The sequence below is a fragment of the Bidens hawaiensis genome, unplaced genomic scaffold, assembly GCF_021521415.1.
Source record: "Bidens hawaiensis isolate Kalapana, Puna unplaced genomic scaffold, B.hawaiensis_p1.1 tig00025178_1, whole genome shotgun sequence".
In the NCBI taxonomy this organism is placed as follows: domain Eukaryota; kingdom Viridiplantae; phylum Streptophyta; class Magnoliopsida; order Asterales; family Asteraceae; genus Bidens; species Bidens hawaiensis.
Window position 1 is genome coordinate 267,806 of NW_027494003.1, and position 16,015 is coordinate 283,820.

Consider the following 16,015-nt stretch of genomic DNA (forward strand, 5'->3'; position numbering starts at 1 on the left):
AAACAATAAGCTAAATAAGAGGAAAAACAAATAGGTCAAAAAAAACAAACAAAATAAACAAATGAGAGTTTTTATAAAAAACTTAATAAAGAAAGGAAAATAAATGATAAATTTACTTACAAAAACAAAAGTGTCGCTGGTTACTTTATTATTGCTATTATTATTATTTTTTTCTTTTTTTGTTATTGTCCTTTTATCATTTCATTTAAAAATAGAGAAACTGTTGGAGATTTAAATGGAAATTGGGCTTATATTATTTATATAAAAGGTTCAATAGGTATGTATCACATTTCTCATTTCTTCTCCACGTAGAAACTGTTGCAGCGCCGCTTGTAGCAATTTCAGCTTCACGCTTCTCTTCTCAGCTACTCTAAGTGAAAAAACAGGGGGAACCGTCTCAGAGACTGCTATGATCCGTACCCAAAGGCCTGGAGACGTTTGCGGCCCATCCCCATTTATCAGAATCATCCGAGAAACGTTTCAGCCACATTTCGGCGGCGTTTCCGTCCCCAGACCGTCCCCGGGACGGAGACTCAACCCTAGCCGGCGTTTCGGTGCATCAGAGGTTGAATACGATTACAAATATCATATCATGGTATATTATATCCATAATAATGTGATTTATTAAATAAACCAATTTAGGAGGTTGTAGGAATTAACCCTTTTGAGCCACTTTGTACCTGTTTGACCCATCCAACGGCATCACTGACATAATCTTAGATATATTGTAGGTTACTCACATACCTTTTTGATGATCAAAAGAAGCAGATACAAGTATACAACTCTCCGTTTTGGGAATTGTTTGCATTTGAGAATAGTAGCCCTAGCCCAAGCCCAGGCCCAGTCAAGTTCTGCCACCATATCATCAAAACAAGCCCAACCAAATTCCAGCATCTGGCATCAACTATGAGCTTCAATATGTCAAGCAATCCCCAACTAGCTAACCTGTGCAACATACCCCGTAAAAAATTTAAAAAAAATAAATAAAAATTAGGGCTCAGTAGAAGTCATAAACCGTAAACGCCATAAACGAAGCACGCAGTACAATAGTCAATGCAGGAACTGGTGCAACATGTGTCCTTGTGCTATGATTTGCAAATCTGCAATAATTTGACCAAATTAGAATAATTAATTGAAGTATTGAATTACCTTCCACTAACAAGAATTGGAATTTAAAGCACCATAAAGGCAGATTATTTATGTAAAATTTATGTAAATTTACATCTCATTTTCTCCTAATATTTAAGTTTTTTCCAAATTTATTTCAAAACTTGAAGACTACCAAAATAGCAGAAAAACAAAAACAAAAGCAAATCTATTGCTACATGTATCACATAAAAAGAGTCAAAACATAATTAGCATTCAAATTATATAGATTAAACAGCATTATTCTCTAAACGAGTTCTCGGTGAAGAAAAGATGTTGGTTGCTAATATAAAGATAGATTAGTTTCAAAGATGGTCCTTATGGTATGCAGGGATTTTGGTTTTGGTCCCCAACTTTGAAAAATTACACCTTTAGGCCAATAGTTTGCAGATTTATAACATCATTGGTCCCTGAATTGAATGGCCAGGCTGTTAAATTTTAGAAAATCACGCGCAACACGTACACGAGGTGTTGCTTTATATACAAGAATTTTAAGTTTTATTTACAACCAGAAGTTATATCTCTCTCATATGTTTACATATCATTATATCAATCTTTTTATCAAGATAACCTCACAAAATTTCTTCACAAGTTGTTACATATCAGCCTCCTACAAACCCTATCAATGACAACTTTGAACAATTTTCAAGCCAAAGAATACATGAGCACGCGCACCTTCTGCCTAGACAAGTTTCTGAGCAAAAGAAAACTAAGTTCTTATAAAAACTATTCTATAAAACTATAATAACTTGGATTAGGTACTAAAAATATAGCCTCCCGAAACCCTTAGTAACTACTATATTTTGGTTAATGACATATGGTTTACATAAATTTAGTCCTGTTGGAGTCCAAGTCACTTTTAATCTAAGTTTAGGCAGTGTTCAAATTCATTAGTTAAATATACAGCTGGCAGATCTAGTGTATCAATATCAATAGAAAACTACTAAAAGTGTCAACAGTGTTAGGGAAGAAATTATTGTAGCAATAATATTCGGAAGCTAAACAAACTTATTAATGTATCAACAGAATTAGAAAAAAATATGTTATATGCCTCACACAATCTTATATGACAACAGTATTGTAATGAGATAATATTTAATTGGGTATTAATTACTATGGAAGCACAATAATGTGTAACATTTTAGATTTTTCCCTCATTGTTAGGTTTTGGGATGTTAAATTTTATAATTGATGGTCCTATGTTTACTTTTTATAGATAAAAACTTTGCGATTTATTTGCAGTGTGTTAGGATCCAGAAAATCGAGTAGGCTTAAATTAAGGTAATTTCCGGATTCGAGATAGGCCAACTTTCCGAAATAAGAACGAATTTGATTAACGAACAACTTAACGCCGATTACAAAGAAAAACAAATATATTAATACTAATCCTACTACGGAATTTTAACTAGAAACTAAACAAAACTACTCCACTACTTTCCCTCCATCAAATTCTGTTATATCAAGTAATTTAGGCGGGAACTCGAATCTGTGACTTGACCCGTTTACCCTTATGGGTATAGACGTGAACCGAGTGTATGATGATATCATGAATGTGCCATGCGTGATTAGCTTATGTATCGTTATGTGATTTATTATCTTAAATGCTATGTGATGAGAGGCGCACCAAAGAGAAAGAGTAAGCGCAAAAGCACAACAAATTTTGTACACGAGGCGCAAATTGTTTATATAAAATTTTGTATATATCTCGTAGGTTTTTAGCATCCCCTACCAAAATTAAGCTATAAATACGTGATTTCATAAGCGAGATGAATTGGATGGCCTTCGGGCTCCACACGGAGTCAGAAAATTTGAACCCGTGACAAGTGGTATCAGAGAATAACATTTTTAACACTTAACTTGCACAATTTTCCATCTTTTTTAACATAGAAAGTGATATATTGAATCAGATCCAAATTGAAGTTACACTTGATTGAGGCTAGAGGAAAAGTGCCCCCTTCATATGGAGAAACCTATTAAAGTTTCTATTAATTTTTAATTTGAGCTTCAACAAAAGCACAGCTTGAACTGAACTACAACCCACTTAATGTGGCTTATAAAACACTAAGATTGACATTTGGCCTTTTCCTAAAAATCATAAGTAGAATCTTACTCATAGCAAATTAGTAGGGTCTCAAGAGAGTGTGGGATGGGCAAGCCCATAGTTATTTAAGGGCTCTCGTTTCTTGCGCCTAGGCCCCTATTCCCTGCGAGGCCCAATAAATGAGCTTCTAGTTCCGAGGAGAGCGCTTCAATATTGTCGAGTTTGTTTAGGCAGAAAGGGGGAAAAAGATCAATCTTAAATTGCAATTATACTAATCCTATAGTCATAAAATTAAAAAATGTGCTTGAAGAATTAAACCGATTCCAACAAACACCAAGGCCTGGAATTGGGGTTGTGATACCATGTTATGCGATTGTAGAAGAGAATCGCAAAAGGGTGACATCTGATACTTCGCTATACGAGCGAATTATTAAAGCCAAAGATTGGGGCTGTGTGGAACCAAAAAGGTGACGGGAACATGAGAAGATAAAAACTGAGCAAAGGAAACGCAAGGAGTGCGATTAAAACTTAGATCTAGGAGAGGTCAAAAGATTTACATTGAAAAATTTGTTATTCAAGTTTTGGAATTACATTTGAATCTAAACTATTCTAGTTCTTTTGGTACCAATTAGGTGGATGTTAAATGTTATATAATAGCTTTTGTTTATTATATTTGAAAAATAGTATTAAACTTCTTATACGTAATATATTTTTATTTTTTTATTTAAACGTGCTTTTTTTCTCAAACCCTCGCTTTTTTTACGCCTTGCGCCTAGGCTCCAGGCGAGGCCTATGCGCCTTGAGTGCACCTAGCGCATTTGATAACTACGGGCAAACTTTTCTTCTATCTTACTATAAAGAGGTTGTTTCCACCCCAAACTCTCAAACCTCGTTTTGACATGTAAAGTATGATATCAATAACAAAAAACATGGGCGTGTGGCACACAAAAACTTAAGGTACTAAAACAGTAGTATTAAGCCATAGATATAAAGAACGTAGAAAGATCAGACATAAAGAATGTAGCATGAACCCCCTTGAAAGTACTCGTACGCTCCCCTAAAAATATTTATATGAGACCTCGCTAACGCAAAACTAATGCTAAGGCAACCGAAAATGCATGAAAAGCTAAGACACAAGAAGCAAAAAAAAATTGCAACTGAGTGAATGGATGTATAAACTATAAAGACTGTCTTTTACTAGTAATGCATACATTACAGCTAGCAAGAGTTTAGTTTTGATATATATGTCTTTCGGTTTTTATACTTTTTGGATTTATTTTTTATTTTAAAATGATTTTTTTCTTAAAGTGTTTTTTCTATTTTTAATCGTTTCAAAGTCCAAAGCATAATTAGTGGAGAAGATTACTGATGAATTAGACCCTTGTTTGTTTTCCATTGCCTAAGTTATCTAAATTATATCGTGTTCTATTGTAATATGGAGACTAACCCTTCTCGAATTGGGACTTTTATCTAAGTAATCGAATCATTTGCTTGTCACTAGAAATTAACATGTAACAGTTCAATATCCACGTAACCACGGTTAGTTACCCCATTGACTCCAACTTATTATCACAATTTCAGATAGTTAAATTATGCAACATGACAACAGTACGTGACCAGACAATATTACTACATAAGGTCACACCAAGAACAAATTAGGTGGAACATTCCATGTTGAAACATAAACTGTTGCAGCATCTAAGTGAAAATTTAGACAATTATTAAACAAGGATGACCATATGTTTTATTTCTTTCTAAATTCTAAGATAAAGGCTAATCGCCGATCCTTAATTTATTACTCACGACCGCTCTACCCCAGCGACTATGAGGAGGTTTTAGATAACTGCCTACTTAATTCTTTTGCTGTTCTTGGCCGGTACAGCTATAGTGAAGACTGACTTCGTGTTGTATGAACCAACTCTATGATCATTTTTTTATGAAATGACAAGAGATTGCAAGATCGATGCAATTGATAACTGTGCATCATGAGTTAGAATAGGGGTATTTAAGAAGATAAAGATTGAAAGAAGAATGAAGACGGAGTATTAAAGATCCTTTCAAATTTTTGATCAAGTTCATGAAAGTAAGGATGACCTCATGAGAACAAGAATGAAGTCTAAGTGGCGCCATTAAAACCATCATTCTTAAGTTCCCTTGTTCTCAACTTAGCAAATACTTATATGGAAACTCTCAAAATTATGATCAGGTTCATGAAAGTACTAACCTCCTACCACCCACTTCGTAATCAATTAGAAAACAGTCACGGCTCCAACATAACTGACTTTTTGTAAGAAACGATTATGCGTATCTAATCTCCCTATGTGTCATCATTCATACAAACTAGCATTCTAGCACCCTTGTTATCTATCTCAACTTCTAACAAACTTATGAACTTGTGTGAGTGTGTCCAAGATCCAACTTCCATATCCATTTAAAAGAAACCATTAAACAAACCAGCATACATTGGTTGTAGGAGCATTCACTGTAGAATCTGCACCTATAACTCTATAATTTAACTACATATCATCTTGCTCTAAATTTATATTAAAATTTTGTTTAACCTACCGCATTTCTCTCTATCTTTATCTCACTCACAGACACTTATCTTATTATTTGTTCTCCTTCTTAGATACTCACTATTCATAATATCCCAAATTTTAAAGATGAAGATTCAACTGTGAATGCTCTAATTAGCAAAAGCAATATCACATAAAGAAAACTCAATAAAATAAACCAAGAAACTTCCAAAACAGGTCATATATACTATTTAAGCCACATTTGAAAGCTACAAAACATCATTTTCTACAAAGATCCAACGAGAGAGAATGTCTATAGAAACTCACAGCTTTTGACAAGGATGATTGTTGTCCCTTTACAAGAAAATACGTCATATCTTCCCATAATTTGCAGTATATCCCTGCAACCAAAAGTAGGCCAGTAAACAAACCAAACGAACACAAACAGTACGTATTCATGTTAACCAGACATACAATCATATATGAACAATAGAATGAACAGAGTTTTCTTGTTCATGTTTTTTCGTTAAAAACATGAACAACACAATTGGGCAAACATTAAATAGAAGTAAACGTTAACATCAATCTGTTGGCAATGAAAAATTAATATTCTAGACTAAAATGTGATGGTGATATATTATTTTATAAAATCAGATGGAATGATAATAGACCAAAACGATTTAAATGAATATGCACACAAACAAACGTAAACGAACGTTCACAAACACAAATGAACAAACGAGACATATGTGCATGTTCGTTCATTTAACTAACAAACCAAATATGTTGTTCATGTTCCTTTATTTATTAAATAAACAAACATAAACGAACTTCTTAATTTATTAATTAAACAAACTTCCCGTTGAACGATTCACTGAACTTTCGGTTCGTTTACAAGCCTAAGCAAAAGTGCCTAATTGTCAATATAATATAATAATTACACAAGCATATAGTGAGAAAACGCACCTCTACAAGTTTCATCAGTTTTGTCTCGGATGTGGTAAGATACTCTTTGATCTCTGGAATTTCATTTGATGGTAGAGTGGCAATAACCTTTTCAACGGTCTTTTTTACTATCTGCTTATGAGCATCTCTGCTCAACTTACCATCACGCCATGCTGACTTCAAAAATCCTTTCACGGATTCAACCAAAGCAGCTTGGAAACATTGAAGTGGTTTACTGTCTCTCTGTGGTTTAGATCCTTTGTTTGTATCACCTACTGTAACAAATTCTGGTTTATGAATACTAACTTCTTGTGTTAATTTATGAATATTACCTTGTGTGGCCCCGTCAACGTTTTGACGTTCACCGATTTTTGGTAACGACTCGATTCTATTATGATTTGGATCAAACCGGATATCTGGAACAAATACCCCTTGAGAAATAAGAAAATTTGACCTGAATGCCTTCGTTGGCTCCCATTCAAAACTGGAAGCACGACTGCGCAGAACAAATTCTTCCACTTTTCTTGCATAAGAAACCTGATTGTGTGGAAACCTCATGAACGGGCTATTATCCGCATAATTAAATGAGTAATTGGTTACGGGAGTCTCTTTATGTGATATGGGCTTAATTTCAGAAGAATAAGTGACGATAGATTTTGTGCCTTCGCTTACACCTGATATGGCACAATAACATGAAATTAATAAGCTAAAAACGTCCTTTGTTGGCTTGTAAACCAACCGACGAACACGAACAATTAAACGTGAAGAGTTTTCTTGTTCATGTTGCTTTGTTAAGAAAATAAGTGTGCGCGTGTTCGTTTATGTTCATTTATTAATAGTATAAACAAACTATTCGCGAATAACGCAAACGAACAAACATAATTGAACATAGATGAACAAATATAACCGAACGAACACCAATTAAAAGTAAACATGAGCATCCATATGCTGGGCCTAAAAATTTGATAAAACTAGACTAAAATGTAATGAAATAAAATAATTCAAATGAATACATAAACAAACGTAAAAAAAACATACATAAATGTACGTGAATGAACATATATGAAGAAACGTGAACAGACATTCACGAACATAAATAAATTAATGAGACATGTTTTGTATGTCACATTAATTAGCTAGGTCATTAACTTGTCTAATAGTTTATTAAATAAATGAACATAAACAAGCTTTGTTTATGACGAACCTACAAGCTTTTCCGGCCAGTTCGTTTGCAAGCTTAAAAATTAGTTACCTTCATCACTTTTCTGAGTCTTGTTTTGTATGTCACCAATATTTGTAGTATTTGTATGACGAAACCTACAAGAAGATCCCATAAAACCGATGCGTTTATTGCCTTTGATTACCTCCATTGCATGTGACAAACTGCTAGGTCCTATCAGGGTAACATCATCATCCAATCTAGAAATCAAAAAGATGTCAGTACATGCTTCTAGACAAACTAAACCAACTAAAAGTCAACACATCCATTGACCCCGGTTTTATCATGCGCGATGTGTTTTGATCCAAAAAACCAATGCGTGATGTGTGCGCATCACGTATGCGAGGCGTTTCTTATTAAAAAAATACTAAAAAACTATTATAGATACTATTTAACATGTTAACTTTAAATACTAAAAATTAAGAGATTAAAATAGACAAATTAAAAAAAAAATACCACCAAAGAAATTCTATGTATAGCCAAAATAAGACTTCTAACTTATGCATACAAGTAGTCAACGCATAAGGTACACCGTACACGTAACCAAGAACTCACTTTGAGTCAGAAGTGTGTGCATTAGACCGCGTTGTGCGCATAGCACATCAACCTCGCATCATGGAATCGATGCGATCAGAAATGCGATCCACTCATCAGTGCATCGCACACTATGCGCTCCTGAAGCGCGCATTTTAAAACTGAATAAAGTATTTTCAAGTACAGAAAAGTAAGCGCACCTGGATTCCTTTTGTTGTGCAACATCGGCATCCTTTGTGTTCATTTGTTCCTCAAAGTATTGAATTTTGTCAGACGCAGTCACTTGTTTACCACATTCGTTTACAAAATTGGTGGTCTCAGAAATCATGATTCCACCAACACATTGAGAAGATTTCTCTGATTGATCATGTCTGGAAGCTTTCATTGAAACGTGAGTGCACATGGATTCCTTTTGTCGTGCATCACTGACATCCTTTGTGTTCATCCGTGTAGTTTGTTCCTCAAAATGTGGAACTTCGTCAGGCGCAGTCACTTGTTTACCGCATTCGTTTACAAAATTGGTGGTCTCAGAAATCATGATTCCACCAACACATTGAGAAGATTTCTCTGATTGATCATGTCTGGAAGCTTTCATTGACACGTGAGTGCACATGGATTCCTTTTGTCGTGCATCACTGACATCCTTTGTGATCATCCGTGTAGTTTGTTCCTCAAAATGTGGAACTTCGTCAGACGCAGTCACTTGTTTACCACATTCGTTTACAAAATTGGCGGTCTCAGAAATCACGATTCCACCAACACATTGAGAAGATTTCTCTGATTGATCATGTCTGGAAGCTTTCATTGAAACGTGAGTGCACATGGATTCCTTTTGTCGTGCGTCACTGACATCCTTTGTGATCATCCGTGTAGTTTGTTCCTCAAAATGTGGAACTTCGTCAGTTGCAGTCGCTTGTTTACAGACGTCGGTTATTGGATTAGTGGTCTCAGCAGTCATGATTCCACCATCACATTGAGAAGATTTCTCATCATTAGATTTCATAATAGATAGATCGTGTCTACTGTCTTCCATTAACCTGCGAATCCACCTGGTTGTGTTCTTCTGTGTAGTTTGTTCCTCAAAATGTGGAACTTCGTCAGACGCAGTCGCTTGTTTACAGACGTCGGTTATTGGATTGGTCTCAGCAGTCATGATTCCACCATCACATTGAGAAGATTTCTCATCATTAGATTTCATAATAGATAGATAGTGTCTACTGTCTTCCATTAACCTGCGAATCCACCTGGTTGTGTTCTTCTGTGTAGTTTGTTCCTCAAAATGTGAACCTTGGTCAGATGCAGTCATTTGTTTACGGCCATCAGTTATAGGATTAGTGACCTCAGCAGTCATGATTCCACAATCACGTTGAGAAGCTTTCTCATCATTAGATTTCATAATAGATAGATCGTGTCTAGAATCTTCCATTGACCTGCGAATCCACCTGGTTGTGTTCTTCTGTGTAGTTTGTTCTTCAAAATGTGGAACTTGTTTACTGCATTTGGTTATAAAGTTGGTGGTCTCAACAGTCATGATTCTACCATCATATTCAAAAGATTCCTCATCATCAGATATGATTATAATTTCCCCTGCAAGGACCGCAGATTGATCATATTAATTTTCCGCTTATAACTTATTGCACTAAATGCTACTTTTATCAAGATGTGATAATGATCAGTAAACACGAACATGTGCAAAGAATCTCTCTCAAATCAGAAGCAGGTTGCAAGAAATAACAGAAAATATTGGTTGAGCAGAATACAAGGGCTAAACAATAAGAAAAGAGAGAAATTAACTATTTCACAAGTATCAGTCATGTTTCCTCAATTTGCTAGTATTTGCAACCAAAGGTCTTGACAGGCCCGTCTCTGTTAGACTATTTAAGATTGTACCTAAAGATTTTGCAAATTATGCTATTGCTCGAACCACCAAAGCAAGAGTATGATGACTCGGCTTACGTGAAACAGGCTTTAAATATTTTGGCATAAAATGTTCTAGCATGTGCAGCTAGAGTTCCCTGAATGCATTTTTGGTGTCTGCTAAACATTGTATCATCACCCTATTAAGCATATAATAGATAACTGGGACATCTTAAAATTGCCTTCTGACCATAAAGAACTACAAGTATATGATGCATCAATTACAAAAACTGAACAAACATGCTGAAAGAATGAAATGCCTAGATCCCAAAAATAAGTAATCTTGTCACTAGAAACAACAATCATGAAGAAATATTTATCACTTGAAAAAAATGATCCAATATTGACATCCTCCATCACTGCCATAGGGTTGTTATTTGGTTTTTTAGCAACCTAACAAAATTCCACTAGACCCAATTTAGATGGTTTTCTTTGGCCCCAGGTTTTGGTATTAGGGCTTCCCTAATTCTTCCACCTATAAATACAGCCCTACGTAATTGCAATTCTCACCGCCTCAGAAACAATATTGGCGTGTAGTGTGAACCGTGGACGTAGGTCAGTTCAGACCGAACCAGTAAATCCTGTGTCTCTCTTATTTTCTTATTTGTTTTTGTATGAGTTAGAGAGAGGAAGATTTCTGGTATAATGTTTTTGATGTGCATCAAGAATCAACAGCTGTTTGGACAGAGTAATGACGCTCAAACGGTTTATTCAAGTGGATCATAGAAGCCATTTAATATACAAAACTTAACGAATTATTTAAGTGGATCATAGCAGCCGATCAGATCAATAATAATGAATATTATAGAGCTTAATGTACAACCAAACAAGCTCAACGAAACAATAAGTTTAACTTTATACCATATTATTAAAATAAACAGAAAACTCAAAAAATAAGTCGTTTCCATATACTTTTTTATACTTTTAGATTTTTTATACTTTATACCATAATACTGCAACACGCAACCACCAACCCGGTTGTCAACTCTCACTCTTTTAAACTTTTTTTTGGTTCTTAGTCATCCTGCAATCTATAAGCATACAAAGCAAAGGTACGCATATGACATATCCAACAATGATCAAATACATTGACAAGCATATACAGTACAAAAGATGAACAATAAACTTAAACTCACAGCTTGCTAAACTGATATCAATCCTAGAACTATTAATATTTAAACAAGTCTTTTCTCCAAACAAATATTCTTAAAAGTATGTCCTAAAACTTCCATTAAAGGATACTAACATTAATTTTGATCTGTGATAAAAAAAAATTGAAGGATTTATAAAAATGGTCGAGACTGGATAAAAGATTTTTAAGATCATTTATTATTAGACTATAGATATTTTATTAGTTGGGCAAACTTAGTATACGTACATTAGTTATAATAAAGTTTAAGATCATTTATTATTTAACTAAATGTGTTTTAATATAAATTTCCAATAGAGTGCGGATAAAAGATTTTAATTAATTGTTCTCGTGGTGAATTTTTCAAGAACCTGCATAGCCAAAAAATAGAAGCTATGTAACCCTAATATGTAGATTTCTCAACGATCCTTTTTGTTGGTCAATACTCGTAATCTTTAGCATGTCTTGTAGAGAACAACCAGAGTGAAGTATGAAATGAAAAGACTTGTTAGTATATTTGATTGGTTTGATAAGGAAAGGCATAAGCTTTAGCCTTTCCCTAACAAACCAACCAAATAAACTAACATCTTTTCATTACATGCTTCTTCACTCCGATTGTTCTCTTAAATACATGACAAATATTATGACCATTGATTATTAAAAAAGATCCACGAGAAATCTACCTATAGAGCCTCGCGGCTTCATTCCTAGTCGTGCGGGTTCTCGAAACCTCACCACGAGAAAAATTAATAAAACCCTTTTCTTCGTGCTCTAGTGAGGATATGTATAAATATACCTATAGCTAAAATCAGTAGTGCATTCCAACATTCAACAAGTCTATATACCAAACTTAAAACAGTTTAAACACAACATAAGCTCAAATCAACATAAACAAAACAGAAATATCTTTAAAACATATGATCGCTGCAAATATCCAAAAACAAAAGATCTACACTTGATTTTCTTGATGTCAAATCTAGTTCATGTAAAATATGACATGTATTAATTACTAGATCAACAAAATTTTCTTTTTTGAGAGAACGTTAACGCCTTTAAACAACCATTTGCTTTCCAAGACAAGTTGTAGGTATCTTGTTGAAACAGATGGTTCTTTGAGAAACTTACAAGTTATAACCACACATGAACCCCTAAAATACCATAATTGGGATTACAAATCCACAATTACATAAAAACCCCACACAAAGAACAGGCATTTGTTCACATATACTTATATACAAATAGCATGTAATACAATAGCTCGGATCGATAGTTTATAACCCACAAATGCACTATTTCAGAAACAAATGAGCATGCACACAGACTAAAAGCCTGAATGAGCATCCATGAATAATAAATTAACAGCTCCTAAAACCCTAAAATGCCATAATTGGGATAAAAAAAATACAATTACATAAAATTGCACAAAGATTACACACACACTAACAGCCATTGTTCACATATACTTATAACCACAAATGCAATATTATAACAAATCAGCATGTACATAGATTTAAGACCTAAAGTCTAAACCATGCAGTCGATATCGCCGATATATCAGTTATCGGTCCCTTAGTAAAATATGATATTTTCGGCGATACTGACCGATAATCCACGCAGTAACAGGCATTGTTCACATATACTTTATACACAAATAACATGCAATACCATAGCTCGAATCGATTATTTATAAACATCCAAATGAGCATTGACATATAATCAATTAACAGATCATAAAACCCTAGAATAACATAAACATAATTACATATAAATTGCACACATACAGTAACAGGCATTATTGACAGATCGATAATTAATTAATTAATTAATAATAATAATAATAATAATAATAATAACAGAAATGCTCACTTTTTTGTTCATCGTTTCGGTTTCCGATTGACGGCGATAAGCTTTCTACTGCATCGTGAGAGTCGTGGATGTCATCGGAGGATGACGTCATCTTGGTGGTGTGTGTAATGTAACTGAACTGTAGGCAGCAGCGCCGTCGTGCGGTGTGTGTGTGTGTTGTGTCTGAGGGTTTTGAGCGTTACGAATTGGATGTATATTATTATTATTATTATTACTATTTATATTTATATTATTTTTCATTAAATAATTTGCAAACCTTATAAATATGCCAATAAGATATTAATATGTGTATGACAGATTAATAAAATATTTTTATTGAACTCTTTTCTAACTTAACGTAAACATAAGTATTACCAGTTTGATATTTTTAGCATTGTGGTTTCACTTAGTTATTAGTAAATCCGTTTAGGGGTTCTTAGGTTGGAATAATGGAATTTACTCGATTGGAAAAGCCGGAATAATGAATGGAAATCAAAATATAATCTTGTGCGCATTTAAGGTTTCGTAGGTTTGTGAATGATAAACCGAACATATAAGAAAATGAATATTGTATGTTACATGGTGTGATGAACGAGAAAAGTTATCACACCCTAATAAAAGTGAAAGCTCTAAGTAGTTTGAGCAAGAATGATCTTGTTGTAAGAAATAATAGCGTCCAATAATAAGACGGAGAGAGATATTAAGTTGAAAAGTATGTTGTAGACAATCGCAAGAGCAAGAGAAACGACAATGCATTGCATTGTAGGCCAAGAATATTCACGTCAAACTTTAAAATACCCCCCCCCCCCTCTCCACGACCATCTATCTTTTATGTCTTTTACAAAAAAAACCCGTCTCTACTCAAAAGACAAGCCTAGACATGGATGTCTTGTAAACTGATGGCGTCCTTTGCTTCTCCATACCATGTGGTCTCACGTCAATGTCCTTCGTATGAAAATCATCAGTTGCAGATAGTCGACAGAAGTGTTTGGTTACGGGTAGTAAAAAGGTGACAATAAATGTAATTATTTGGTTTAATAAAGTTAAACGATTCATCAAGTGTAATTTACAAAAAGGCATCAGTAATGATGAATAATAGCCTCTTTGATTGAGTAGTGATTGACTAATTGTTCTCATCATTTTCGTATCCTCTTGTTGTTATCATCAAATGAAACTCAAATTCTCTGTTATAACTTCATCTCTTTTCTGTTTTTATCAATCAGAAGTAAATTTCAAATCCTTATTTCTCACACTTAGACAAATGTTGACTTCAAGTAAAAAAAATAAACCTGATTTATAATTAATTTATCCTGAATATTAAAGTTTAAAAGTCAAAGCAACATAATAAAGAGAGTATATTTATTTGATTGAAGTTATGTGATACAATACCATTTAAAAAACAAATTACAATAAACATAACATCATATTTTATAATGGTTTAAGAATTCAAACTACTATCTGCAAAAATATCCTCAACTACAATAATAGAACGACTAAAGAAGCTTTTAAGTTGGTTAAGTCCTCGTGTTTGATACGGCGTCTGAAAACATATTTTACCTACTCGCGAAATCATTTCCTTGCGGTGCAACAACTATAACAGTAGCTATGCTACGGGAGATAGGCTCACAAATCAAAATATCACCCGAGTTGTATTTCATCAGTTGTGGAAAAGAATATATATGAGTAGAAAGTAAATGCTATTTCGATAGTGCACGCATCTTATTTTATTAAATGTATTTCTAGGTCTGTTGTCTCACTTGTTTGTTTCATACTTAATGTCTATTGCTTAATGAGTCAACAATTTTCATTTTTAAGCCATACCAAAAGAAACTACTCAATTGTTTTTAATCACAATTAAGTAGATTTAAATAGCAATTAAACTACTGGCAAGAGTCAAAGAAATCGATATTTTTGTTAACGACAAGTTACAAAAGCTTAATCTGTTAAACTAGCACAACTCCTCACATGTGTATTTGCAGTCATCAATACATAAGTCGCGGACACAACCCAGTGACCTCTTAACCTAGTTCGGAGAACATATATGATAGAAAATTCATAAGAAACATAGTACATAACTACATATAGCAATTATGAAAAATTTCAGAATGCTCTAAATCGAGTTTAAAAGTTCATTAACTATGAAAATTCAGAAGAACAAGACAAATTCATTTATCTATGAACTTTGACTGCACAAGCTCGATGATTTTGATCCGACTTTAAAGCTTGTTTGTCACAGTCAAACAAAACATTGAAGTTTGAAGGTCATTTAAACTGAATTTTACGCTCCTTTGCATATACGTATGAGACAGAGTAAAACATAACTAAAGATGCTTTTTCCACATACGATGGCCTTTGGGACATAATTAATTCATTTACTCATCTTAAGTTTCATATATAAAAGCCACCAGCTATAAAGCATTGATATATGGCTAACCTTAACTTTCTTTTTGACACATTAGATGAAAGTTTTTCAACTATAATTTAGATATATGTTATAGTGCCAGCAAGGTACTGTTTTGTTATACAATCCACTGGACTAGCATTAATATTCATCCAATGAATAACCATTGATATCACAATTTTTATGACAAGGGTAATAAGAGACAATATGAACATTATGACAAAAAAAACATAGAGAAACTGGTCGGTGAGAAACCCATAGTTTATCCGACAATAACATTACATACGCCATATATATACATGTTCAATTAGAAGCCTAAAAG

The 16,015-nt window shown here is 33.8% G+C and overlaps 1 protein-coding gene across 6 annotated transcripts; it reads right to left on the reverse strand.

Moving 5' to 3' along the window:
* Window positions 1-478: 478 nt before the first annotated feature.
* LOC143570974 (uncharacterized) lies at window positions 479-13,500 on the reverse strand. Of its 6 annotated transcripts, XM_077056492.1 has the most exons (6): window positions 13,314-13,500; window positions 8,602-9,988; window positions 7,901-8,067; window positions 6,670-7,322; window positions 6,031-6,104; window positions 479-1,100 (listed from the first exon to the last, which is right to left on the reverse strand). In XM_077056492.1, exons 1-5 carry the CDS (start codon window positions 13,402-13,404, stop codon window positions 6,075-6,077), a joined length of 2,328 nt encoding a protein of 775 aa, XP_076912607.1. In that variant the 5' UTR covers window positions 13,405-13,500; the 3' UTR covers window positions 479-1,100; window positions 6,031-6,074. The 6 variants fall into 6 exon arrangements, with proteins under 6 accessions (XP_076912607.1, XP_076912611.1, XP_076912609.1 ...); XM_077056496.1 differs by lacking the exon at window positions 479-1,100 and having other exon boundaries at window positions 5,674-7,322; window positions 8,602-8,629; window positions 8,831-9,988; XM_077056494.1 differs by lacking the exon at window positions 479-1,100 and having other exon boundaries at window positions 5,674-6,920; window positions 6,981-7,322.
* Between the last annotated feature and the right edge of the window lie 2,515 nt (window positions 13,501-16,015).

Coding starts and splice junctions, on each gene's coding strand:
- LOC143570974 (XM_077056491.1), bottom strand. CDS start 13,404: ATGACGTCATCCTCCGATGACATCCACGACTCTCACGATGCAGTAGAA. Junction 9,989..13,313: donor CCGAAACGATGAACAAAAAA/GTGAGCATTTCT, acceptor CGGTCCTTGCAG/GGGAAATTATAATCATATCT. Junction 7,323..7,900: donor GACTCAGAAAAGTGATGAAG/GTAACTAATTTT, acceptor GTGCCATATCAG/GTGTAAGCGAAGGCACAAAA.